Source organism: Calonectris borealis, chromosome Z (assembly GCF_964195595.1).
Source record: "Calonectris borealis chromosome Z, bCalBor7.hap1.2, whole genome shotgun sequence".
Lineage (NCBI taxonomy): Eukaryota > Metazoa > Chordata > Aves > Procellariiformes > Procellariidae > Calonectris > Calonectris borealis.
In genome coordinates this window covers 22,140,002-22,167,264 of record NC_134352.1, presented here as the reverse complement: position 1 = coordinate 22,167,264, position 27,263 = coordinate 22,140,002, and the positions used below count along the sequence as shown (strand labels likewise).

Here is a 27,263-nt window from a genome sequence, read left to right as displayed (position 1 = left end):
CAGAGAAGCTGTGGATGCCCCATCCCTGAAAGCGTTCAAGGTCAGGTTGGACAGAGCTTTGAGCAACCTGATCTAGTGAAAGATGTCCCGGCCCATGGCAGGGGGGTAGGACTAGATGACCTTTAAAGGTCCCTTCCACCCCAAACCATTCTGTGGTTCTATGATTCTATGAAAAGTTCTGAGAGGAACAGAAATTTGAGGGGAAACATCCTTTAAGGCAGGAATTGGGTCTCAAAACTTAATCAGTGCATTTTTAACATTCTTACTGAAAAAACAAGCTGCTACTAGATCAAAAAATTAACTTACAGAAACAAGTATTAAAAGGAATACCTGATTTTTTTTTAAAGTTCACAGATATTACTCATGTCAATAACTCATTTCCTTTTGCCTAAATACCAGGTACTATTATTCACACATGCAAACACTTCTGATTTTGGACTCTAAAGTCTGGTTTTTAAGGTCAAATTGCACTTTATTTTTTTTTTATATAGTCTATAGTAAAAGCCTGGAAGAGTAAAGAAACTGACCATTATGCCACCAACTATATGATAACACCAGGTGTCAGAATTAGAGTTTTAGCTTACAGTCACATTAAATGCATGACATGCAATCAGATTCTAGTTTACCCTCCTCTTTGTCAATACAACCTAAATGGTCAGCTGCAGTTCTGATCTCTCCCTGGTTTATATTGTATTTTTGCAAATGTTTCGTGCTGAAAGGCCCAACCCCCGGTGCTGAGGGGTTAATTGGAAAGCATTTGACCCCTCAGAGGCATTCAGGCAGATTTCTTAAAAGGAGAATGGCAATCACACGCTGTCAGCTTTGACTTCATTAAATGCAAAAATGACTATGTAAGGATTCAAGTTATGTAAAAGGCAGATTTCTACCCCTGAAGAGTAATTTTGGTTGTTAGTCAAACTTCTTCCCTGCTTCCCCCTGGGAAGAAAGTCTGTGGAGAACAGCATCGCACAGATCACAAGAAAGGCAGGAGAGCTCCTGGAAGAACATTTCCCACTGGTGTGGGAAGTGTCTGGACCATTTGTTTAAAAAAAGCATGGCCCAAAGGCTTGTGAACAACATGCAGGTAGAATGCAATTAATCAGGACTGAAAACTCAGGTAGAATTCTTCTGCTCTCATCTTCCATCTCAGAACGGCAATGGGAAGAGATGACTAGATGTCATCGTGGTACTCCCCATACTTTGCTGTGACAGCTTGCTCAAGATGAACAGCCGCGCCACCCATTAAGGCAAATGCTGGGTACATTATGCCAGAGCAGTCCACCTCGCACTCATAAAGGCATTTCATACAGCCCGCATCGTAAAACCCCACCTTGCCTTTGTCACAGTCAAGGCAGATGCCCAAGCATGATGGCAGGGGAAGGATTCTGCTCGCTGGATCCTTGGGGGCAGCAGGTGTCGTGGGGATAAAGAACTTCTTCATGCCTAAAGTGACCAGTGTGAAAGGCTGTGATGAGTCAAAGAAGGCATCTTCACTCCCACTGTCATGACCACTGTCTTGTTCGTATCTAGAACAGAAAAGCAACCATTTGCTTTTGTCAAATTCCCAGGTGGGATCAGTGATGTGAACTGGAGAAAACATTTTTGTAAGATAGGTAACACCACACAATCACCCGCAAAACCTCATGGGGTAAAAATACACCTAAGCCAGGAGGGAAGATGCATCTAGTAGATGGAGAACACTCACTTGGGTCACTTCAAACAATTAATGACGATGAGACCACAGAAGGCTTTACTAAGGAGCAGACGTATCTAAACGTACTCATGCTAGGCAATCATTAATGAACCTCCAAGTGTAGTAAATGAATTAACCTCAGAAGTAATTTAGCAAATATCACTAATCAATACAGACAAGATATGTTTAACTTTATTTACATAATGTTAAATGACACCAGTAACTACATTCAACATTACTGTTGTCCTATGAGTTTTCCATGTCGCTGCTGTATTACATTGTCTTTAAAATTAACAACACAAAAAGTAGTGGTTCAAGTCTTTGGGTTTTTTTTTAAAAAGTGCTCTGCCTGGAGGCTTCGTTGAACCCCTGTTTCCCATCTGGTTACTGGGGAAAGTTTGTAGCCAGATTTGTTCAGTCTACATGCTTTTCCCCCTAATTCTGTCCCCAGATGAAGACAGACCAGAGAAGCACACATTCTTCTGTGCAGACAATCCCTAGCTAGGTTTGCATTTTCGGGGTGTTTGGGGGGAGGTTGGCTATGTGTCAGCTAAAGTTTTCCCGATATTTGTGTGGATAAGGAAAAAGAAATCAGGAAATCAGGATCTAATTTCTCACTTTGCAAAAAGGCTCCATCTGACTTTAAGCAGCTCAAGACATTGGCATTTTTACACTTTCAGTATGTTATACAGGAGGAAGCCAATACATTTGTTAGATTCCTGAAAAAGTTAAGAGTCCCCAGCAGATAGCCTCCCAGCCTGCAGTTCCTAGACACACCCTTACTACAACTGTAATTGAGAGCTGGAAATCTTTTCACTGGTTTGTCCACGGTACTTTGGCTTGTGTTCAGCAGCGCTCCAGTACCGCATGCAAACGTATAGCCTGGGATAAGCCAGTGACTTGGAATCCACCGTGACGCAAGCTCCAGCAAAGATACACAGATATGCACAGTGAACATTGTACCTCTGAATGGCTGCCAAGCCTAGTATGCTAAGGGAATTAAGGCAGAGTCTTACTACTGACAATTAAGCATTGCTTCAATCTTGCAACTGATGCTTTTTTTTAAACCTTCTTGCTTTAACTGACATATCTTGACATCTATAAGAGCCTGATTTCTTTCCCCCAAAAAAAAGAAAATAGGGCTGTGGATAATTAGAACACCTTTCCACTAGTAGTAGGGGATGAACGGGACAACCTGCTCACACCATATCCTTCAAGCCACTTTCTACTGGTTAGGTGCACCTTGTTACGCTCCTAATTTATTTTTTAAAAAGCCATCTCCTTATATAAAACATGTATTAAGCAAGAGGCTGCAATTTACCTTGTGCTGGTCATATCATGGGTATTATGGAACAATTTCTGTATCTTGTTGCTAGAAACAACTCCCACTTTCACCAGGTATGAAAAGGCTTCCACATGAAAAGCCCAGAAGTGCTTCCCTTTGGCAATCCCAGTGTCACCAATGATGTAATCCAGGGTCGTGTAGCATCCGACTTGCATGCGCTCAGATCCCAGCAGTAGAGGAAATCCAGCCCTACTTTCCACAGAGGTTCTTCTTGGGTTCAGCAGGAGATGTTCATTGTTGTACCCACATTTGTCATCAAAAAGAAAACTGAAAACTGAAAAACAGTATCCCAAAAAATTTCCTCTTAGTTAAGTATTTGGTCTTCTGTGCTTATAAAGTACATTTTAAGTCACACTGGCGTTAGAATTTCTCACTTTTAAAGGCTACCAGAATGTCCTGCAGGCTAACACAGCCTCGGTATGCTACCTAATTAACATGTTTGTTAACAGTGCTTCTAAACATTTATCAAACAGTAACAGTATAGTAGAAGTCTAGGAGGTGCTGCCGTATAGTAGAAGTCTAGGAGGTGCTGGAAACCACCTACAGCTCTTAACACTGACCGACACAGGTTCAGCACCTTGTGGACATAAGAAAACCCAATACCTGGAGCTGGAGGCGTACGCAAAATAACTTCTCGGCTCCAAGGGCTACAGATGGACCCTTTATATCCTCGAACTCTAAAGACATAGCTGCTGTCGTCATCAAGGTCAGATATTACTTTGCTCTTGCTGCAAACTTCGATCTCCTGCCACGTCACGCTCTCATCTTCTCTATTAAGCTTACGATACTCAAGAACGTAGATATCAGCTGAGTCTGTCTTCCCAGGACATTCCCAACTGATCAGAGCTTTGTTGTACATTCTGCTCTGCTCTTCATTGATTTCTGGTATTTCCAGACCTGGAATGCCAGAGATTCAGGAGAAAAACACCTCAAATTTAGATACACATTGTTTTAGAATTAACCATACAAGCCCTTTGTTGAGTGGCTATAGCACAGTGTCTGTGTGTATGTGTGAAATCTGACTCACTCAAAGAGTGCAGATGAGGATGGTTCTGTTCATGCACTTAAATAAATCCCTTTTTGTTTTTACTTTGAAAGTGGTATTATTTATTTTTGCTGGCAGCTAAAAAAAAACATATCAAAACCTATTCTTTTCCGTCATGCAACAAAAAGCTTCTAGGAAGACCTAGTAACTACAATATTTTGGAAGCCAATGTAAACTGGTACTGAATGCGATGGCATCTTAACTTCCTTTATCAAAGCTGAAGCTAGCATGGCTGCCAGGTAATGCCTTGTGGATCACAGAGACAGAAGGGACAACGCAAGGCACAAGACTGAGTTCTGCAACTGCAGCCCTGCCTAAGTTTTGCCTCTTTCCAGAGAAGCCCTTAAAGGCATAACTCGAGAAAGACCTGATGCTCTCGCCATTTACCATTGGAATGGAAGGATAAGTCACCAAGGATCTCTTCTTGCTTGGCTATGTCCACCACGAAGTCTTCAAAAGTAGTTTCAGCTGCTGGCCTGAAGCTCTTCAGAGATTCAGTAGCTTTTTGGATTCTGAAAGCACAGAAGCAGAAGCATGGCAGAAGAGAGAGGAGGAAATTTACATGTGTGCATTCCTTAAAGTAAAAATGCTAGTTTTTGCTTTAAAAAAAGTTCTGTTTTCATGTACTTACTGATGTCTCCCAGGAATTTCTGTCTCTCTAGACAGAATTCAAATGCAAAATTTAAAGGCCTTTTGTACATCCGTGTAAAGATAACAAACAGGTAATCCTTCAGTTGGCAGAGCATTTTAACAATTTGGGACATTACGTTCAAAGAACAAAATAGGTGTGAAGCGCTAATGGAGAACAACTATTAAGATCAAAGGGTTTAAGGCCAGAAGAGACCTGTGAGATTAACTTGCAAATACCCGATACAATCTCTGAGGAAAGGAGTCTGTCAGTGAGCTGAATGGGCTACCATTCCACGGCAGTCCTACTGAACACGGCTAGGCCCCTGTGTGTGCTGTTTCTTAACTCGCACTGTAGCACAGTAATTTCTACTGAGCGGTACCAGGACCATCCCCGAGCCTCTGCAATACAAGGTACTGCATTCAGTACTTTGCTAGCAGGTGTCAAAAGAATATGACCGAGCAGACATCCTGGAACAGTACCTGTAGCTCAAACAGAAGATAGTTAAAATACCTGACATGAAGTTGCTTTGCTGTTTGAACAAAACAAGATGGATCAGTTTCTTTAAGCACTTCTTGAGCATATCCTACAAGGCCGTTATTTTCCAGGAGCCCTTGATATTCTTCTGCTTGCGTCTGCAATTTTTCCAGCCTTAAATTCTTAGAAGCTTCAATTGCCCTAAGAGCTGCAGATTTCTTCTCTTCCAGGACATGAGATAATTTCTCAAAACTGTGAGATGCTTCTTCTTTAGCTCTTTCACTATTGCACTAGGAGGGAACAAAAGACATTTTAGACTGTGTACAGAAACATACTTAAGGTTGTTGAAGATATCACAGCAATCTAGTTATCTGCTTGACAGACAAGACTAATGAAATTTGTTGTGCTCTTCAGCACTGAAAATACAATCAACACTGCACCCAAGCTAGTAAGCATTTACTATTTTAATACAGAGAATGAAGAGCAAGAAAGTATTCCTCTGATTACATCTTGAGTTACGCAGGACATTTGTCCAAACAGCTCATGGAAAAGCACTATAAAAGCAGGTCAGCCTCTGAAGTCTTCATGCCCAAGAGCTAGGTGCTCTTCCATCTTCCCCACTCACCCTGAACCGGGGGTCCAGCCCCGTTTCTCACATATGCTCTCAGAGCTGTAGTGCTGCCTCTGACTAGTGGCCTGGAAAAAAGGAACTACAAAGCACGGAGACAGTCCGTATCAAGATATGGGCAGGGCCAGGAGCTCCTGCAATTTCTGTCATCGCATTTGTCAGCCTGAATGTGAGCATGCCCCCAGTTCTGACTCTTCTGCAGGGAGATTTTGCCCTTAATTCTGACTTTACTGCAACATCCTCAAGGTAAACAGGCAGTGTAAATTGTGCAGCACCATTAATACACAAAAGCTGTAAGTCTAACCCAATTCTCTTTGGTTAAGGTATCAAATAAGCTTTATTTCAATTAAATTTACAACAGCATCCAAAACTTAACTTCCCTCTGTGCGTTGTCCAAATTTCCCACGCTGTCAGGACTAGGTCTTACCGTGTGTCATTCAGGACTAACACAAACTGTACAGAAATTGTTTTACTGGCTAACTAAAAAAACCGAAAGGATTTGAAATGCTTCACTGAAACCAGTTCCGAGTCCCTGCTGTGTCCCTGCAAGGGCCATCCCCGGACAACCCGCAAGCCACTCTTACTTCTGTTTCTTTCAGCAGCAGATCCAGCTGTGTGATGTGAGCTTTCACCTGGCTCTCCTTGCTGATGAGGTACTCAATATCTTTTGAAAGCTTCTCCTGTTAAAATAAAACAGCAAACGGGCAGAATAAGGGTATCCCACCCAAACTGACAACCAGCATAGGCAGGTCACGCGGCTAGCGCTCAGTTTGTCTAGTTACAAAGACAACAGCCTGCCACCAGTTATGAACAGCAACCTTGCGAAGAACTGCTCGGTGACCGGCGACGACTGCCCAGGGACATCAGGCCACTGCTGCGAGCAGGACTGGGGGCTCAGCCTCCAAGGACAAGAGGTAACAGCCTCAGCTGGCTCATTCCTCCCCAGCCACAGGAGTCACCCTCTCTAGGAACATGAGCCTTCATGACATTACTAAAACTTACAGAAAAGCCTTGTTAGTTATTAACTCATCAAAAGTCTTGTTAGTAAGACTTGCTAGAAAAATGAGTGGTTCAAAGCATGAACTTCTGAGTGTCTCTGCACTTGCTTAGTTGCAGGAGTTAACAGCCCTACAGGAAAAGCCTTGCACACAGGCGAGGAGGGCAAAGAGCACAAGGCAGGCTGGTCTGGTCGTTTTTTTTTTCCTCTTCTTTTTCAAAGCAATATTTGCGAGTCTTCCCTGTTGTACTGTGCTTAGGGAATTAACAGCTATGCAACTTCAGAGACATACAAGGTCCCAACAGATACTTCAGATGCAAATTTTTAGTGCTTCTAAAGTATCAACTAACCCAAGCCACAAGGACACTTACCTGAACATCCAGGGGTAAAAGCTAGATTGTAAAGTATCAACTGCTTAAACCTTCTGCATTGGTCAGTACTGCTCTTCAGTTGGCTAAATAAGCTGGAAGCACTTTTAAGGGGTTATGTGTCAAGCCTCACAGAAATGTGAAACGCTCTCAGACATGCGCTATGTCACGCTAATATATACATTAACAGAAGTTGCACAACAGCATGCCTCATGACTAGTTCAGTGTCCTCTACACACAGGTCCTGGCTTCCTGCCTGAGGGAATCCACCCTTACACCAGAAGGTCACTACTCTTCCCCTTCTTAAGGCCAGGTCCAACAGTATTTACTTTTACCTATTTACTTTTACCTTAAGGGTTTTGTAGGCAGTGTTCATGGTTGTTACTCTATGGTTTGCATGACTTCCGCCCAGTTTACAAAGATGACAAACAGGCCTTCTGCAGATTTCACAATACATGTTCACTCTCTCCATTTCATGTTCTGGACACATCAAAATCTGGGAAAAAAAGAGAGCAGAGAGCATGCAGGTGTACTTCCAAAAACTGAGGTGCTCAACAAACTGTCAGAACACTCAATCATCCCACAGCAGCGTCTGATTCCATCAGTGGATTTTTTATATTCAGTTTACCTTCTGCCTTTTATATTTGTCCATGCCAGTGAAAACCAGCAGATGAACACACACAGTTTCACCACGTTTACAGTGAGTAAACCTGTAGCAAGTCTGTGTACACATCACGTAGCCTCCATACTGCAATCAACCCTTTTGCTAATCCCTGAAGTTGTTTGCATGCCTCAAGCTTCCTACACTCCTGTTCAGAGCTGTAAATGCAATATATAGCACACCTACCCTATTAAATTTAACCTTGTCCATGCCAGCATCTCAGCTGTCTCTTGAAATGGTTATGAACTGTGTCTTAAAGCAAGAGTTGACATAATACTGTAATGATTTAAGTCTAAGCTAGACTCGGATCAGCCACATAGCCATTACTCTTGGAGCAACAAACGAAATGCAGCCGCCACCACCAGTCACAGTCAGTTTAAAGACAAAAGGCTTCAGTGTTTCCGTATTTCTGTCTGACTCCAATTACAAATTGTTCATGCTGAGCGCTAATTCCAGTATCAGCCTAAACACCATTGTGAAAAAGCTGATGTTTGCTAAAAATCATCTTTCAAAAACTGAACTTATTGAAATAACTGCTCAAAGAGGAAGAAAAAGTGCTGTTCAACTCCAAGCTCAAGCAACACATAAAACCGGAGGGAGGTGTGTTAAAAAACAAACATCCTTTGCCTCGTTCCAAGCACTGAAAGACAACATTTGGGTCCGTCTATTCCATGTTACCAAAGAAGAGCTCTTGAGAAAGCTTTTCAGTTTCATGTCAAGGAGAAGAACAAGACAGTAGTGCCAACAGTCAAGCTTTAAAAGTACCATATTTTAACACACACACACACACATATATACAAAAAAAGGACAGAAAAGGGCACAAAACTAGAAAATTGTGAGTGGCATCAATATGGACACACTAAGCTAAAATTGCAGGCCATCTCCAAAACCAACTCTCAAGCCCCAAATGTTGTCTTAGGCTATGGTGAGAAGGCCAAAGACACCAGTCTCACTAGCACCTTGGTACATAAGGCTGTCATTAAGCAGAATATACGATAAGCTATCCCGTTGTCATTGACCGCTGGATTTTTTTAAAAAAGAAAGACTTTCAGGAAAATCAGCTGTGCCAGACATCTCCAAAAATGGCAGTCATGCTGTTAGTCTGTGGAAGTAATTTTTCCACAGCAGTGCACTGTCCACATATATTCATCTCCTTACATAAGCAAGAATTACAGCCTGCAAGCTAGAGACAGAAGAGATCAGCAGATTACCTTGTCTAGTTCTCCCAAAATTCAGGAACAATCAGCCCAGTATGTGCTTCTCCCATCCCCACCACACACGTTACAAAATGGTCTCCAGTCTGGTTGTAAATCAAAAGCGATGACTGGGAACACTGTATAGGAGACCAGTAAATTCTCCATACATTCAGTTCAGGTCTTAACAATGCAGTGCAACGAAAAATGCACTTTTCTTTCTTTATATTAAGCTCAAACAGTCTTCAAAAAGTCTCTGTAAGAGCACAGTAAAGATCAGTTTACTGTTGTTGGGAAGTTTTTCTACAAAGTAGATCTATCTATAGCTGATTTAACTACACTAAGTTTTTCTCTTTTATTTTTCTTTTTTTAAACAGTACATCTGTCTTCACATATAATTTAAAAAAGCTAAATCCCACACACATGCACACACTTGATACATCAAGATCAGGATGATCTAAACCAATTCTCCCCCTTTTGCTCTGCTTCAACAGAATTCATCTACTGACTTTTAAACCCAAATTCAGTCTGCCTGTAGTATAACAAACCTGTGGTACCTTTAAGAGTACACAAGGATCACAAGATGCCTTTGGTATTTTTTAATAGCAACATTGCAGCAGTGAGGGTTTAGATACCATAGAAGCAAAGTTTTTAAGGAGCTGTACAGCATTTTAGATAAAGAAAAAAAAGCATATAAACTTTTACCTTACTCGTTTATCCAATAAAGGGGCATTTCACAAAGATAGCTGTGTGCTAGTGCATTTTAAAGCACATCAAGCACAGTTGTTCTTAAGTGGAATGAATGTGTTAGATCCAAGAAAAATGGCACTAAGTGGACTTCTGGATGTTCACTATCTGCCAGCTCGCTAACTTTTGAAGCTCAAATTTTTCCAGCCTCAGAAAAAGGGTACATCACCAGTCAAGAGTGTCTTATGCATTGCAAATTAATCAACTTAATTTAATCAAAATTAATCAGGACTCCTTGAACATCAGCATTTCCAGCGAGGTCACCAGCCACAGACACACGGGAAGTGCTGGGACATTAAGACCTATTGTGGTCCTTTGTTAGAGAGATGACAGCTGTGACAATTCCTCCCGTCACGTAACTGAAGTTCAGTAAGGCACTGCCATGTTCTGCACCACGCTTAGCAGGAGAAGCAAAGGTAACAGCACTTTGCAATCACTCTGTTTTGTCTGAATGCAGGAGCAGCAGCAGCAGCAGTGCGTAAAGTAGAAAACTTGCCATTACATTTTTCTCTTCTGCTATAGCTAAAAAAATAACAGGGTGTAGTAACAACGGAGACCTGAACTCCACCTTTTGCTATTGCTAGATGCAAGGAAGGAGGAGGGAAAGAAGATGCTTTGTGATGCATCAAGTTCAGGCACAAAACATCCAAAGGGAACTTGCCTCGAGGGGGCGGGGGGGAAGTCAGTTGTGTTGGGTTTTATAAGTTTACCGCACACAGGCATCCTCCTTGATCCGACTTTTAGAGAAAAGCATTGCCATTCTAGATGTTCAAGATCATTAAGTCTTACCAAAAAAAGAAAAAAAAGACCCAAATCACAAATAACAATCCATCCCCCAAACCCCTTATTTTTAGGGTGCCCTTCAAATATGTTCTCAATGTCCTCTTCAACAACAACCACCTTCAGCATCAAAAGGAACGAAAGCTTATGGTTCACTCAATAAATAACAGCAATAGTGAATAAAGCAACAATGGTCCTAAATAGCAACTACCATTGCACAGGTATGTCTGAAGCTATATGTGAATGCTGCACCCAAATTCTGTAAGATACAGTATACTTACCTTGGGTCTGAAGTTCGTGGTTGGTCCTACATACTCATGCTGGGCTTTCACAGTTCCCCAAGGATGGTGTATTTTGAAACATTCATTGCAATAGCTTGCACTGCAGTCCATGCAGCTCTTTGTGGACTCTTGAGGTGGAGGTTTGCAGAAATCGCACATAATAGCAATAGCTGCCCTGGCTGCCTGTCTGTATCTTTCCACAATGGTTTCCAAAGTAAAGTTGCGAAATAACCCATTGATGCCACGTTCTCCGAGATCAATATCCCGCTGGCAACCCGGACAAGGAAATAGACTCGATCTAGGAGTCAGTGAATTGCGTTTTCTGCCTGTGTAGACACCAAATCCTGATTTAGGAGGAGCATAAACAGAAGAGGTTTAGATTTTAAAGAGAGAAGCACAGGAATTTATGAACCAATTCCAAACTATCGTAGCACATCGTCCAAACCAGTACAATACCAATTCATACGCAGTCTGCCAAGCCAAAGAGAATACATTTGCCATGACAAGGTAGGGTAATGTCTGAGTCCAGGGGACATTACAAACTGCTACTCTAAAACTTAATTCTATATTAAGATGAATTTAGCTGTTCCAATCCTATCTTTGTCTAGTTTTGGATGCACTCAAGCTGCAGCCTTTCAAAATACTAAACACAAAACCTTCTGGAAACCAATTGGCTTTAGGCTAACTGGCTGCCCATATAGAGAGCAACAGCTTCGTAACATATTGAAGTGAAAGATGCTTATTCCCAGAGTGAGACTAGTTATCCCCAGACAAATACAGCCAACTTCGAGCTCCCTGAAGTTTGCTTTGGCTGAGTCAAACTTGTCTGGCATCATAAAAAAATAAAGAGGAAAACAAGAGAAGTAGATATTACCAGTATGAAATCTCAGGCAAATTTCCCCTCCTTTCCAAAATATAGTGATCAAAGGCTCAAGTAAAGCTGCATGCCTAAGGACCCTCTGGAGCCTGTTCAAGGGGATGGCTCACACAGACCCAAAAACTATTTACAGCGTAACATTCCTGAGGTTATGAAACAGGGAGTGCATCCCCATGTCTCACTCATTAATCCATAGGGGACAACTATCAAAAAGCAGTCCTGTATGTATTTCTAAAGCAGGCTAAGCCAGTGTTTAGGCTTAACATGTATCCTCTCAGCTTCCCCTTACAAAGAAACAAAAAAACCTCCTCTGTAGCTGCAGCACGGTTTTAAGAACCCTTTGAGAGGACTGCATATTGGTATAACTAGCAAATTTGTAAATGGAGGTATGACTTAAAGCTGAATTCTTGGTGTTGAAAGTGGTTCTTCTTCAGAAAGGGAAATTTGTTCTCATCTGTATCTAGTCAGTATCTTCCCATCAGAAATGTCGATGCTTCATTTCTTTTTGAAGCGTCCTTTGATGGTATCCAAAAGACATTTGCCTTGTGCCACTCTCCTGTGGCTGCTTCACCCAACAATCCAAAACCTCCCTTCCTATCATGCCCTTTCCAGCCTCTTAAAAAAAACCAAACACACACTCCCATAAGGAATTAGTTCCTTTAACAATCTTTGAAATGTGCCCCATGGTAGTTATGCGTGACTGTCAGCTAAGAAGCCACAACCAGAGCATGAGTAAGTGTGTACAAGCTGACGGTCTCAAATTCAGCTGGTGTCATGCCTTTCTGTAGGTTTTGTGCAGAACAACTAGACTTGCATTTACAGTACAGTATGGGTGACACAAGCACCAGTATACAACTCTCTGGCTAAGGGAAGCAGAGATTTTTTTTTCTTATTTTATTTTTTTTAGTACTTACTTGAAGTGAATTAATTACCCAAACTGCACGTCCTGCAGTACCTGTAACTTGGCATACACAGCAACACACGCATGCAATGCACAGCAACAGCAGTGAAACACAAACTATATTTCCAATGTATGCTCCAAGCTAGCACTGCACACAGGAACACAGAGAGATCTTCTACACAGACTTCTACAATGGCCTAAACAAAAAGATGAGTTCGCATGCAGTGCCATGCAGTCAATAGCTACAGAAAGGGATCTGGAGTACTTATATTTGCTAAAATTAAGAAAATAATGATACAGTGTCATATGTACGGGGACTGCCTACAAGCAGTACACTATAGCAGAGACCAAGCAATGACAAAGCAAGATAACAAGAAAAAAAACATGGTGCAGTGGTCAAGTTTAAAAATACAATCTGAAATTCGTATCCGGTAGCATGCTTTTGAAGTCCGGCCCAAGCGGCTCCAATGTGGAAAGGGTGTTTGTTTAACTCAAAGGTGAGTTCAGCTGCATCCCAATGGAGGCCTTTCATTCTGTCCGTGGTGGACCGAAACCAGACCGTCATCACGAGCCATGCTTGGCGAAGACTGGTGACACTCTGCTTACGGAAAGCAATCCAGCATCAAGGAAGTCCTGCGCACCTTTAGATGTCTCATCCCTTTTCACTGACAGTACTCTAAGAGCCTAGGGTTGGTTTTTTTCCCTTGTTTTAAACCCTGGATGTTTACTTGCTAAGCTTCTTGGCGTGTTCTACCACCTCCATACTTAGAGTATGGAAACAGTCTCTTTTTGTGTTAAAATATTAACATGCAGTAAGAATTAGTCTGTTTTCTGCTTATAGGATTTCTACATTCGTATTTTAAAAAGAAAGCATTGTGAAGTGATAAATTACTTGGAGCCCTATCTTTCCTAACTGTCTCGTGTTCAGTTTGCTAAAACTGAATTCTGCTGATATACAAAAAAAAAACCCAACAAAAAAACAGAGCAGCAAAACCCATGGATTTTGTGGTCATATTAGATGTGCGGCTCAGAGAAACTTAGGTTTTCCCCACATTCTCTTTTACACTTTGACAATCTGGTTTACAACAAACAAGTATATATTTTGTGAAATATTAGGAATCATCACCAGAAATCTTCCACTGTGGTTTGTAAACAGACTGCTCCACTTGCAATGAATACCTCAATCAGTAACTAAAAAATCAGCACAACATATGCTCATGCTCAGACTCCAAACTCACAAATATTAGGATACAGATTGCAAAGACTCAAGTCAAAGAGCAATCTTAAGCATGTCTTTTAAAAACAATGTTTAAATGTCCTCTTCCCAAGGAGAGGTACCAACACTTAAAATGTTGAAAAGCCCAACATGCAGCTGATGGTTTGCAAAGGGATAAGACATCTTAAGGATAAAATTGTGTTTTCCAAGTAAACAGTATCACCAGAATTCTATGGTTATGGAAGACATGGAAGTTAAATGTGTGAGAGTTTAAAAAAATAAAGATTTTAAAAGTCAACTGGATTCTCATAAAAGTTTTTAAAAAAATATAAATGTGTATTGCCACCCCCCCAAACTCAGTTAATGCTTTTGGACAGGTTTTTAGGAAAAAAGAAAAGAAAAAAAAAAAAAACATGACAGAAGCCAGTAGCTGCAAAATGTTATTTTCAGATACTTTAATCTTCCCCAAATCAAGGGTGCTTTCTGCAAAAAGAGCAGATAAAGACAGCTTTCCGAGAGCTCCAACAGTGTCCTACGGTATCTCTGTTTTATGACACTTTCAGTCTTCAACTGAGGCAATTTAAACTTCCCCTTCCGATTAGCTGCTCTGTCCTCCACTGAGCATGAAATTCAGATTTGTGTTTAGCTCAGTTCATGTCTTTCTTGAAGGACACTATTTCTATGGATTGCTCATGAGCCTGCCAATATTATGGCAACATGGAGCTTTGGAGTTTTTTTCCATTTTTGACAGAGCATCACATCAAAAAAAGAAATATTTATGTTAACAAGCCCACGCAGTGGCTGAGAGTCACAGACTAGCTCAGTTTTGGAAATTAGGTGTACTTAAAACAAAGAGACACTGGCTGTCCTTCAACCTGACTCTGTCTCGCAGCACGCCAAACATTACAAGTGTATCAATTTAAAATACTTAGTTTTCCTCATACATTCATGTGCCATGCTAAGTTGCCAGATCCAGAACTACCTACTCAGATTAACATGGTGTAAATTTCAGTCTGTTTCTTTACCAAATTAAGCGGGCTCAGATACAATGAAGAACCGGTATTACCTTCCATTTAAAAGCGATGGCCAACCATGACCTCTAGATGTTACAAAGATCAATCTAATAATTATACTTCATTACCAGTAAGACAGCACTTTTACTGAAACTTGAACATGTAAAGTCTTGAAAATTAAAAAGCGTGGAGTGGGGGGGTGACTGCTGGGGTTTTTTTTTAAAGGGAAGAGAGAACATGCGTTTTTGCACCCATCAATGTATGTTCAGTCATGCATAGACACAAGAAAAAAAATATAATCCAACCCTTAAGTGAATTCCAGTCCAGTTGACCTTTAAGTCAGTGTTAAACAGAATGAAAAGCTTTCCTTATAGAAGTCCTTTGCTGTACTTTGTTCACTGCAAAAGCCGTTTTGTGGACTTGACCACTGACAAAAAGCTATATGCTAACCAACAATATTTAACTCGAGATCTAAATGCTAGACTATCTCTAGCCAATACAAGAAGTGAAGCATTTCTACCTCTCCACCCAAAAGACCTCCTCTGTGAGGCTGCGAACAATGAACAGAAAGCTGTTTAGAAATCAAAAAACGAGATATACCATTGGTTTACAATGGTTCAAATGAAAAGCATCAACTGTTTTCTCTCCTGTGGCTGAAAGGCAAGAATGTTTAATTTCCTAGCACATGAAACAACTGTAGTATTTAAGCAGAACAGAAAAAGGGAGAAAGAAGAGATTGGGGGGGGCAGGGAGAGATATTTCAAACATTCAGTTTCTGCATCATCCGTCAGTGCTGCACAAGTGCCAACATAACCACATTACATGCTTTACTCTAATTACACCAACATTGTAATTACACTAACATTACAGAAAATGGATTAGCAGTAAGAAATATCCTTTGTTTTCATTTTATACGGAACATAATTTTTTTAATCAACAATTATTTTATATACAACATAAACAGTGAGGTTTTTTTAAACCAACACATGAGATTTTAAGAAGCACACGCACTCCATTTCAACTGAAAAATAAAGAGTTCTACCAGTTCCGGCCTTTTCACATTAAGATAAATTGTATTTGTAAATGCAAGCTGTGCGTGCACAACAAATACAGAACATGGACCATTCCTTCTGGCATCTCAAGAATTTACATGCCAAAATAATTTTAAATAGATGATACTCCTCATGGACATAGCAGGGATTCCTTAAGTGAAAAAAAGAAAAAACCCACAGCAGGAGGAAGGTGTCGTACACATTTTCAAATACAACAATAATGTCTTGACAGTGACATGCCCTGCACAAGCCTACCAGAAATTCTAGTGGTTTTTTGTTATACATGTGAGGTCCCACTTTGGATGTTTTCTTGTACGTTTTCTCTCTTATGGAGCTGTTTTATTACAAATTCCCCTAAGGATCAAAAAATGAATTAGGCAAGGCAATGCACAGTATGGGTACTTCAGTTGCAAGACGAGAATTGTACAAATGGAAGTTGCAAGCTGGTTGAACATTACTGGTAACAAACGTCTGAGACCAAATCTCACACCCCACATAGCAATGGAGCTATAACGCCTGTAACATTAGGAGCAAAGACAGTATAACCTGAATGTCAAAATGTATTGTTTAAAGCTCCCATTTCCTTATGCTTTTCATTTTGCAAATTTGAACTGTCTGAGATGATAATTTTCCTGTGATGTGCATCTGCCCAACGCTCTTCGGGGAGAAGGGGGGGAAACCCATTACTTCCAAGTCTCAACACTATCTTGCTACTCATCAAACAGGGATGAAGTCTTTAGGAAAGCATTCATGCCCCTCTACTAGCAGGTCAGATGAGGAGATAACACACATAACTTCCCATCAGTTTGCTGGGATGGTGGCAGACTACTGTGGATTTAAAGATTACAGCCCCTGCAACAACTTGCATGCATATATCTCAGGAGTACCAAGAACGCGTCTTTCTTGCCCTGTCGTTAAGGGCATAACGAAGCAGTAACGCTAAACCTTGCGAGAAGGGCAGCCAACAACTATGGCAGCACTGCGAACTGAACACTACAAATCTAGTAGTAATTAAATGTCAGGGTCCCAAGGGAGCTCTGCCTCCTCCGTGCACAGGGAAGACTGTGCCATGGCACCGCGTGTGGGCTGCGTCATCCTAGATCACTATTTCTACTGCCCGATGGGAGAGCAAGCTGGAGGGCAGCTTTTGATGGGAGATCAAGGATTACCTCCTCGCTTACACTGCTGAAGGCAGCGTGGGGGGGCTGCTGCCCACACGCCGCCTGTCCGACACTCCCACGCTTCGCAAGCCACAGTTTTCACAGGGAGGTCACGTCGCCCACGGTGCGTCCAGCGCTCCCCAGGCACCCAACCTGGTGCTCCGGTGTCCATGTTGTAAAAACATAAAGCGGACAGGTGCAGCGGAAACCGGTGACTGCTTCAGTCCATGCCAGAACGTTATGCTGACCGAGGAAAAAATAGGCTTGGATTTGGGAGAATGCAGTCACCAGTGGACTCTCTTCACTCAACCTTCACGTAACACTGCAGTTCGAGAGGGCTTAGAAAGCAGCTGCAGTGTACGTATGTAGAGCTAAGCAGTGACTGTGGAGCTGTGCGCCCCATATCCAGAAAACAGGACTGTAATGAAGATAACTAGCCATTTGGTTTGAGGATTCCCTCAAACCGTGTAAGCCTCAACCAGCCAAGGTACAGCATTCGCTTATCAAACTGATTTGAAAGAGTACCAGTTCTAACAACTCAGGAGTTGTTTAAAAGAAGCAGGGGAGATAAAATATTTGAACTTTGAAAACTGGGAAGGGGAGGATGAACGTTAGCAACATATGAAATGCAAGATACAGCTTTAGTGTTTGTCTTGTGGGTGACTCTTCTAGAGCACTGCAGACTGTGGTTTTAAAGTGGGTAATTATGTCAGAAGGAAGCCTAAAAGCCAAGATGAGGTGTCTTCAAAGAAATACAACATGCACAAAGTACTTTTGATGTATCTGTGTAAAAGCAGATCAACTCATCTGTAGATTACACAGGCAGCTGTAAGAATCCTTCTAGTGTGATATCACAAAGAGCGTGAGGAGTCCTGCAGCTAAGCGCTCCTTATAGGCTCAAGCAGACCACACTGAAAGAGATGGTTAGCGCAGTCTTCTTACAGTCATCTGTCCTCCAATTCTGCAACCATGCAATGACCATCATCTATGGAAAATGATTTATTGTAAGCATAATGAAATGGGTAGGACAAAACTATCATTTGGGAAGTCTGCAGAGGCTCAGAAGGAAGTTGCAACAACTGAATTTAGGCTGGCCAAAACCTGAGAGAACCACCTCGACAGTATTACTGACAGGCAATAAAATTGCTGAAACCTACACCTCAACGCTATTGAACATGCTATTGCATCTCAATGTAACTGAAATACAAGAATAAACAAACACAATGGTTACAAAGATTTACAGGATGCCACAAAGACAAATCTATTACATAGGAAATAAAGTGCATTGTCCTTAAAAATATTCCCATTGTTCTTGCTGCAGAATGAACAAGACTTGCACTATCCCTAAGTCATCTCTTTAACTGTGTCAGGAGTACTGGGAAGACATTTTACCAATGCAGATACCATTCAGCTGAAGTAGTCGAATACATAAAATTAGGAAAACGCGCAAAAATTCTGATACATACCTGATCTACTAATCCTGTCAATTCTGTCCATGCTAGAAGAAGAGGCTTTAATTCGAGGGCTACTCTGATTAGAGGATTCAGAGCCTCCATCAGCAAAAGAGTCTTCAAATGCAAAGAGTATTTCTTTCACACATTTGTGACAGACATTGTGCTGGCAAGGAAGGATGAGTGGATGGGTAAATAGTTCCTTGCATGCTGGGCAGATAAGCTCTCTTTCGATACCCTTGATGGTAACCTTCATGACAGAAAGAGGGAAAAACAAGTGTAAGCGTAGAAAACATGAGGAGCCAGCAAGACTTACTGCACAGCTGTATGTCTGTATGTCACCAAATCCCAGCTCTGTAGATTAACCGTTGCACACAGTTTTAGCTAGTTTGAGGCACTCCTCCAGTTAACACTGCAAACAATCTCAATTAACATGTATGAAAGCACTGACAACATTCATTTCAACTGAAGTGAACACTGCCACTAGGCAAAATCAGTTCATGTGCAGGTCATGTCTGCATTGCAGGGGAGGAGAGGAGAGGAGGGGAGTAGCCTTAATGCCACCTAAGGACCCAGTGAAACGAAAACAACATACTTCTTAACAATAGGAATCCATACGTTTAACTCAGTTTGCTCGCTGGCTTTTCAAGAAGGGCAGGGGGAGGGAAGAAAAAAGAAATTCAGCATCAAACTGGTTAAACAACAGGCTTTCCTGCCATGTAATTCACATTTAAGGGCTGCAACTGCCTTGACTTCATTAGGCTAATAGTTCGAGTCAGGAACATTATTTATTTATTTATTATTTGCGGCACAAAGAGCAGCCCGTGGGTCTAGGCAGCTCTCCAGTTATTTAATGACCCCACCGCCATCTGGCACTGTGCTCCGAGGCCGGGGCATCCACCGGGAAAGCCAGCGGCAAGCGAAACACCAGCGAAGCATCAAGTGGCCACCGCAGGCACCGGCTGCCCGCCGCCCGCTCGCCCCCTCTTGGTTTTCCACCCTTCAGTCCGCCACCAGATTAGACCGATTTTAGTTACGTGCCTCCGGGAGCGCTTCCCCAGCGCGCACCGAGCCCCGTCGGAAGACCTCCATGCCAGCCCTGCCCGTCACCCCCGCACCGCGGGGCTGCCGCCGGTGCCGCTCGCAGCCGGGCAGGGACGCGGCTGCCGGCGTACACCGGGGGGCGGGGGGAGGGGGGGCAAACACCCCCAATCCACCGCCCCCCGCAGCACAAGGCGCAACAGCGGAGGGGACGACAACCCCCGACCCGGCTGCCGCATCCCCCGCCTCTCCCCCGCGCTCACCGGGCTCTCCGGCCGATCGCCCTCCATCCCCGCGCCTCCTCCGCCCGCAGGCTCCGCCGCAGCGGCTGCCAGCCCGGCGGGGCGGGAGGCGGCCCGCCGAGGGGTGGGCGGGCGGGCGGGCGGGGGGCAGCGCCGTCCGCCGGGCGGGGCCAACGGCGGCGCCCAGCGCACAATGGCGAACGGGCGCGGCACCGGGCACCGGCGGCGCGGCGCGGGACGGCCACGCCCGCAGCGGCCGCGTCAGCGGGGCCGGCAGGGGGCAGCGCGGCGCCGGTCCCGCCGGAGCTGTCCAGCCGCCGCCCCGGGGCGGGGCCGTCCCCGCCGCCGGCCCGCGCCGCGCCGCGCCGCGCCGCTCCGAGGGGAAATGGGCTTTATTCCGGTGATGTCGGTTTTTTCTTTCGCCGAGCGGCCGCGGAAGCGTCGCCCGTCCCAGCGGCGGGGAGTACTTAGTACTTTCCCGCTCCACACCCGGCCATTAACAGCCTCCCGTGGTGGCAGAGGTGTCGCACAGGTGTGTGTCCGCCCCTAGGGAGAGCGACACCGCGATGCGCCGGGCATGGGAAAGCGAGCGGGACCGGGGCACTTTAAGCACCAGGCGGCTTGCGTGGCAGTTAGGAGCAGGAAGAGGTGGGGAAGTGGTTATGCTCGTCCGCACCTCCTACCCTCCCCTCACAGCGTGCTTCCGTTGGAAAAGGTGCAGCAAATACCGTTTTCACCACCAGCCAGAACAAACAAAAAATACTTTTAAATCTCCAGCTTCTTCAGGTTTTGGCAAGGGTGCAGACGCAGCCATTGCAGACGCAATGCTGTCTGTAGGTAATGTAGCATTAGGCTAAGGGAGAAAAATCACTAGTTAGGAAACTCGGAGTGAACACATACATTACACAACGGAAGGAGGTTTAGTTAATTAAAACAGATGGAGACTGGACTCTGTGAATGATGAAATGCTGTCAGTTTGACAAACTCTAAATTTGACCTACTTGCCTATTTAAAAGACTAACATCAGGATAAGAAGGTTTTTTTTCCATTCAATTACCCTTCATATGAGTCAATAAAACAAACACGCTTGAAATATCTTATTTGGGTTTTGGTCATTATTTACATCCGGGCTTCAGTGGCCTGGACGTGAGATTTGAATGGAAAATAACACTCAGAAATCATGAAGACAGAGGTGATGTTTTTGCATGTCCAGTACTACAAAGAAGAACTTTCTAGAGATCGTATGTAAAGACGTTATTTCACATTTACTTTAGAAACCACCCTCATAAAAAAACAGAGTACTGTGCTTGAAATGATTCCGATAATGCCAGTAATGCATAGTATGTATATTCAAACTGAAACATGCCACTTATCCGAGCAGGGAGGGAGAACGGGTTGGTAAAAACATGAGTTGTCTGCCTTCCAACTCTGTTTTGAGTAATGATTTGCAAGCATCTGAATAACTGTATTATCCCTTAACCCCGTCTGCTGTTCCCAAATTTCCTGATGTTATAGGCAGGCTCTTAATAAGCCTGTGTTGACATTAGCACGCTACCCGTCGCTGACATTGGATGTGGCTGATTTGAGGCCAAATAAACTATCAGCCACAGACCAGAACAAAGTCCCTTTGGCTCTGCTGCTGCCTTTGAAGCAGTATGAAGAAATTTTGTCTGTGGCGGCACAGCAAGGTGAACCGTTCTGCGCTTCATGCCAGAGGTGTAGGTGCCAGCAGAAGTAGGTGTTGCTAGCGTGGACAAAACTGGAGCACGCATTTCCCTCCTGTCCTCCCACAGCCTTCAGAAGACCATAGTGCTGTTATGGCCAGGACTTGTGAGTGACTCTGTTCAATCCCTTAATGGATCATTAAGGTATTAGCTTGTTTATGTGACTGTTTGTTCTGGCTTCAGGGTACTTTAGAGCAAGATTTTAATTACCACCTTCTCCTCCATCACATTAAGATGTTACATGGATGAAAAGGTCCTTGAAGGCCTCCAAAGGGTAAAACTCCCCCTTTCTGCACTCACATGTTTTCACTAGCCTTTTGATCCATCCTCAGCCGAGGATGACTGCATTTGCAGTGCCAAAATCCGCATTAGCTTGAAGGTACTGGGAAGAAAAAACCCCAACAGTTAGGAATCACTGGTACATCAAAAAGGTAGGAGCACAAACCACTGTCAGAAGAGACTCCTGTCATTAGCCTCTGCTGAAGGGACCTGCATGTAAGACCAGCGTGACCATAGAAGTCAGACCTACCCTTCTGCTTTGCTTCCAGCTGCATGTATGCATGCATTGATTGGACATTCATCGATTGGATTGCAACGAGGGACTCCTTTTACATCAAGTAATACCTGGAAAGTGTCAAGATGGTTCAACACATCCTTCATGATTCGTCCTGCCCCCTCAGCAGGAGGGGTCTGTCAGGGCGTTGCTAGCATGTCTTGCATTCCCCAGACAGCAGCACAAGACAGAAACTGGAAGGGGGCAGGGGGAGTTTGTCATCCTATTTTCCCTCCTACCTCAGGTTACATGTGCTTGTTAATTTAATCAGTGGTACACAGCAGTCTCCCAAGCGCTCATTTGCATTAACTATCAGCACAGTTCAAAAAAGGATGTGTCACTGGTTTTCAACAAGCCATAAAAACCCTACACTTGTTACACAGTGTGATTTGAATCCTACTGCATGAAGCAACACAGCGTGCCCCAAAGCGCTCAGGAGGTTCTGGCATCACTTCGCCTGCCTTCAGTAGTCAGGTCCTCAGACCAAAGTTTTCCAAGACACTTTTTTTCATGCTGCTTTTGCAACCATGGCTCAAGCCTGAGCCAGTTCCAGGCTGGTCTGCACTCTTCTGACTGAAACTGCTGCTACCTGCCTTGCACTAGGCTTGCATCAGAGCAAAGCCAACGCATCCACAGCAGAGATACGCAGGATGAAGAATGAGATTTGTTCCTGAGCTAACGTGACTGTCTCGGGGACTGAGCTACCAGGGAGACACTTTTGTCCCTGTGCAATGGAAATATTTTCTGCCAGGATGGATGCAGTGGGGTTTTAGCCTGCATCTCGCTCTCTGTAAATTGTCGGTGATGTGATTTGCTTCTCCACTTAGCCCTGAAAAGTTGAACCATAAAGATGACTGTTTTCCCCAGGATTTTCTCAGTCATGCAGGCATCGTTTGCTCAGCAATAAGGCAGAAATTTGGCTGAGAGAAATGCGCCTGTTTTGGCTCAGGAATACAGGCTCATCTTTGTCTTCTTGGTGGTTACCCTTCAATTGTGTCACCCTGAACAGCTCTTAAAATTGTTTTTATAAATTTCTCATGTTCACATCATATGGGTTTTAGGGCTAGTTTTTAGTAGTATCTATTTCTCTAAATGCTTTTTCTGGAGAAATGTTTTTAAAGTTGTTCCTTATGAATCACAAACTGTCAGTTTCTGCAAACCATGCAGAGGGTAGGAATAGATGGCAAAGCAAAGTAAACGAGTGAGGGGAAAAAACAGAGCGGGCGAGAGGTTTGATTAAAAAACGGAGCATGCCAAGATCCTTATTTCAACAAAATCAACAGTGAGGGCACAAGGACAGTGTCAGTGTTGCTAGCCTCTCTCTGAAACTCACTTCGGTTTATATAGGTTTATTGAGTTTATTCCACTTACAGGCAAATGCCCAAAAATGGTTCTACAAAACGGATGGCAAGTATTGGTATCAGTTATCCCACTAGACACAAATATTTCTTTATAAAATTTTCTAAAAAATCCTTGAAGTTAATACTACAAGAGAAGCAGATGTGTTCCAATGAAGAAAACATATGTCTATGCAAGCAAAACAATTTTGAACAGAGTGAGGGTGAGTAATTGTAGGGATATTCGTGTGTTTGACTACTGCAAACAGAAACTCAGAGACAGTGAAGAAAAGAGAGGGAAAAAAGAAGTCTGAAACCGTTTCTGGAATATTATGTCATTCTGAGACAGTTGAGTGTCTGTCCTTGCTGTGATTTGAACTGGGATTTCAGAGTCCTGAAAGAAGGTCATACAATCTCCTTCTGCCTTCGTGCCTCTGCTACAAAATGCAGTTAATTGTTAATCTATCTCACAGGGATATTTTAGAGTGCTCAGATGCTACTGTGATGTTTGTGACAGGTGCTTCGGAGGCCCCGAATATCTCACAGAGTATTGTAATGAGCCTAAACAGATGTTGTGGATATATGGATTACACAAGGACTGTCTTATTGGGGCTAAAAGTGTTACATGCATCTTTCTGTTCCAGGTACAACGTGCAAGTTGTGTGTGTGAGAAACAGAGTCACAGGGGAATCATTAGTACAAATCATTAAAAAAGATAACAGGTTTTTGAAGTGACACTCCCCCAGGGAAAAGCGATATATAATGATTTGCCCTGTTTGAAAGGCCTGACAGAGACTGCAAGCTGAGTGGAAACACAACATGAGTGCCGAAAGAGGTCACGCGCCCAGGGTCTACGAGCTGATGTATCTTACCTGTTGGGACCCTATGCAGCGGAAAGGTGAGTGTGCGAGTGTAAAGTATTGTTATTATGTCCTGTTTCTCTAATAGTTCTTTGTTCAATAAAAGCCAGATGCTTAGCAGTTAATTCAGAGCATGTTAATGCTCTCAGGCTTTGCTGCAAAAGCTTTATTGATTTGGGAGAACAGGAAAGGGAAAACTGGAGTGCTGGGACCTCTAAGCAGTAATACCCTGCCCCTAAGCAAATACAGTTTACCATGCAGAAGAGCCCTTTCGCTGGCATGATTTATGTCACCTGAGAAAGAAGCTTAATTATCCCAGCAGAATACCTCCAAGCTCCCGGACAACATGAATAAATTACAAAGGGGCTGTAATCTAAAACCCCGATCTGGACGTAAAGAAAAGCAAAAGGAAAACGTGGAGAGCGAGAGGTCTGAGAGCTGGCCATTGGAGAGCCTCAAGCAGTGACCGCCACTATGGAAAGTCTGTGAAGGTCACACAACTGCTACTGCTCCTCTTTTCTTCAGGTACATCGAGTGTCTCTGAGGATGGGACTTGGCAATGTGATGCTGTATGTATAAAGAACGGCACTGTTTGTAATAAACATGCATGTTCCACACGAATGTGCTAACTCAGCTGTCTACCAAACCATATGCTCTTGCAGAGGGTGTCTGATTCAAGCTACCAGCACAGACTGTTTAACTGTGAGAGAAGGGGCCCACATATCACCCCCTTACAGGGAAATCACAGGCAAAAGGAATTACTTGCCTGAAACCCTGTATGATTTTGTGTTCTGTGCAAAATGGACAGGAACAAGACTTCGCCATCTGAATTTTCCTTTGGAGCCCCAGCCATGATTACTCCCGGGCAAGGAGAAGCAGAGAATCACCCAGGAACCTCCTCTCTCCCCCACTCTAAAGGTTCATCCACAAAGAGGTGTGGGGGGTGGAAGGGTGGGCACAAAAAATGGGGTGTGAAGGCAGCCCCTGGAGATGAGCTGGAAGGTCTTCAGGATGCATTTGGAACAAAGTCTTTCCAATAACACCGTTGTTTGCCACACTTATTTTAAAGTTTAAAAATACCATGACTACTTCATTATTTTTAAACCCACCACAGCGGAGTCTTTGGGGGGAGGGCAGAAAAAGTGCTCCCTGTTTTTTATATGTATCAGCAGCTCACAAATACAAGAAGTAGGATTTCCCCCTCCTTTTTCTATGAAACGCACATGCTAGTTTTGCTCAAAATATTTGCAAACTCTGAATCATTTCCGGAAGGCGACACTTTTCATTCCAGCATCGCCCACAGCCGATCCAGCTATGGAGAACAGAAAAACCTCCCGGTAACCGGCTGCCAGGGGCGCAGCCCGCGTTAGCGCACCACATCCACACATTAGCAGAAGGACAAACTCTCACACACAGAGCAGAGGGCTGCAAAAATGCCGGATGCCGAACTGTGCCGGGCTGACGCCTCCCATTTTAATTTTATTTTTTAACTTTTTCATCCGACAGCCTGGGCGGCAAATACCAGGCGAGCCTCCGAAGTACATCAGCTCTAAAGACGAGTCAAGTTCCCCTCCCCCCCAGAAAAAAAATTAAGGAGGGAACCGACCCTCCCCTCCAGGTGCATCCCCGGCGGCACGCCGGTCCCGGCGCTGCTGCCTCCCCGGACCTGCACGGGTGTCCCGGGGACGCCTTACCGCGCCCCCACTGACACGGCGCCGCCGGCAGTCCCGGGGTTCCCGCGCGGGCGGGTCCACGGCCGCGCGGCCCCTACCTTGTCCCGCTTCAGCAGGTCCGAGATGTAGCCGAAGCGGCTGCTCTCCGCGGCCACCGCCATGGCCCCACGCTCCACGCGGGGCGGCCGCGCCGCGGGAGGGCGCCGCCCCGCCGCGCCCTTCGCCCCCGCAGTGCAGTCCCGGCCTCCCCCGATGCTCTCCGGCGGGCAGCCGGCACGGTGCGGGAGATGCTCTCCTCGCCCACGCTCCCCCCCCGTGGAGGATGCTGACGGGACCGTGGAGGATGCTCATGGGACCGTAGACGTCCGTGAAAACCTCTCACCCAGCAGCAGCGCAGGCAGACTGTCAGGGCGTGACGAGGTGCCCAGGAACACCATCTCTGCTCAGATGCTGTGGCTGCGAGACCTGGGTTAAAGCTGGCGAGGTTATATCTACTTGTGGTCTTCCAAATCTGAGTGATACCGTATAAATAAGTCACTCTCAGTCTTCACTGAGCCCGTGGCGTGGGGCTGCTGCTGCAGCCAGGTCTGCCCAGGGCAGCACCCAAGGTGGGCATGCCTCTTTTCAAAGCGACTTGAAAGCACAACTTGAAGTGGGATGCATGCTGAGGAACAGCATGATGCATTTGTCCCCAGGCTCCATCTGGTTTTCTTAAATTCCAAGCTTTTGCTTAGATAAAAAATTGTGTCTAAACACACCTGCAGAGAAGAGCACCTACTAATGTAATGTACAAAATTGCGTGTATGATCTGTCTTGTATGTTTGCACTTGGCTAGTGGCATGTCTGTGGCGTGACTCAAACAGGAAGAAAACCTCTATCATCTATCTTTCTGCATCCCAGGCCTGATGCTGCCACTCGCGATGGATACAAATGCCTGTATACAACTGTGGCAGAAAAACTAGTCCCAGCAACTCAAGTACCCTGCACTGCTTGAGGAAGGCAACCCTCAGGGCCCGCTGAAACGTTCACACCAGGCAAGAGGGCCAGCTACCAGGAGAGGCACTGCAAAACTCCACCTAGACACGGTGGGCAAGGGAGCCCCATGGGATGGCTGGGGAATGGTGTTGAGATGTTGCAGACATCGCACCCCTGCTCCATGCCTGTCTCCACGCCACGCTGCTGCAATAGCCTGCTTCTGGTGGAGGCACCACAGGTCACTTCAGCCAGCAGCTGGCTCGTTTCTTCCTCCTCTGGTCTCAAACTGCCCCAAACCCAAAGGTCCCAGCTGCCCACAAGACCTGGGGGAGAGGGGCAGGTGAG

The 27,263-nt window shown here is 44.3% G+C and overlaps 1 protein-coding gene across 4 annotated transcripts; it reads right to left on the bottom strand.

Moving 5' to 3' along the window:
* Nucleotides 1-180: 180 nt before the first annotated feature.
* On the bottom strand, nucleotides 181-26,832 carry TRIM36 (tripartite motif containing 36). 4 transcript variants are annotated; one of them, XM_075138370.1, is made up of 10 exons: nucleotides 26,042-26,832; nucleotides 18,529-18,763; nucleotides 10,844-11,187; nucleotides 7,531-7,677; nucleotides 6,401-6,496; nucleotides 5,225-5,478; nucleotides 4,471-4,595; nucleotides 3,642-3,935; nucleotides 3,015-3,312; nucleotides 181-1,526 (listed from the first exon to the last, which is right to left on the bottom strand). In XM_075138370.1, the coding sequence occupies exons 1-10, from the start codon at nucleotides 26,102-26,104 to the stop codon at nucleotides 1,172-1,174; spliced, it is 2,211 nt and encodes a 736-aa protein (XP_074994471.1). In that variant the 5' UTR covers nucleotides 26,105-26,832; the 3' UTR covers nucleotides 181-1,171. The 4 variants fall into 4 exon arrangements, with proteins under 4 accessions (XP_074994471.1, XP_074994472.1, XP_074994473.1 ...); XM_075138371.1 differs by having other exon boundaries at nucleotides 10,844-11,169; XM_075138372.1 differs by lacking the exon at nucleotides 26,042-26,832 and adding an exon at nucleotides 19,818-19,898.
* Nucleotides 26,833-27,263: the final 431 nt, after the last annotated feature.

What these genes read in the sequence shown, in the direction of transcription:
- TRIM36 (XM_075138370.1), bottom strand. Translation starts at nt 26,104, where the DNA reads ATGGCGGTGGCCGCGGAGAGCAGCCGCTTCGGCTACATCTCGGACCTG. An exon ending in CTGCCTACAAAACCCTTAAG is followed by an intron (nt 6,497 to 7,530) that starts GTAAAAGTAAAT and finishes TTATTTTAACAG; the next exon opens with GAGAAGCTTTCAAAAGATAT. An exon ending in CATGATATGACCAGCACAAG is followed by an intron (nt 1,527 to 3,014) that starts GTAAATTGCAGC and finishes TTTCTGTTCTAG; the next exon opens with ATACGAACAAGACAGTGGTC.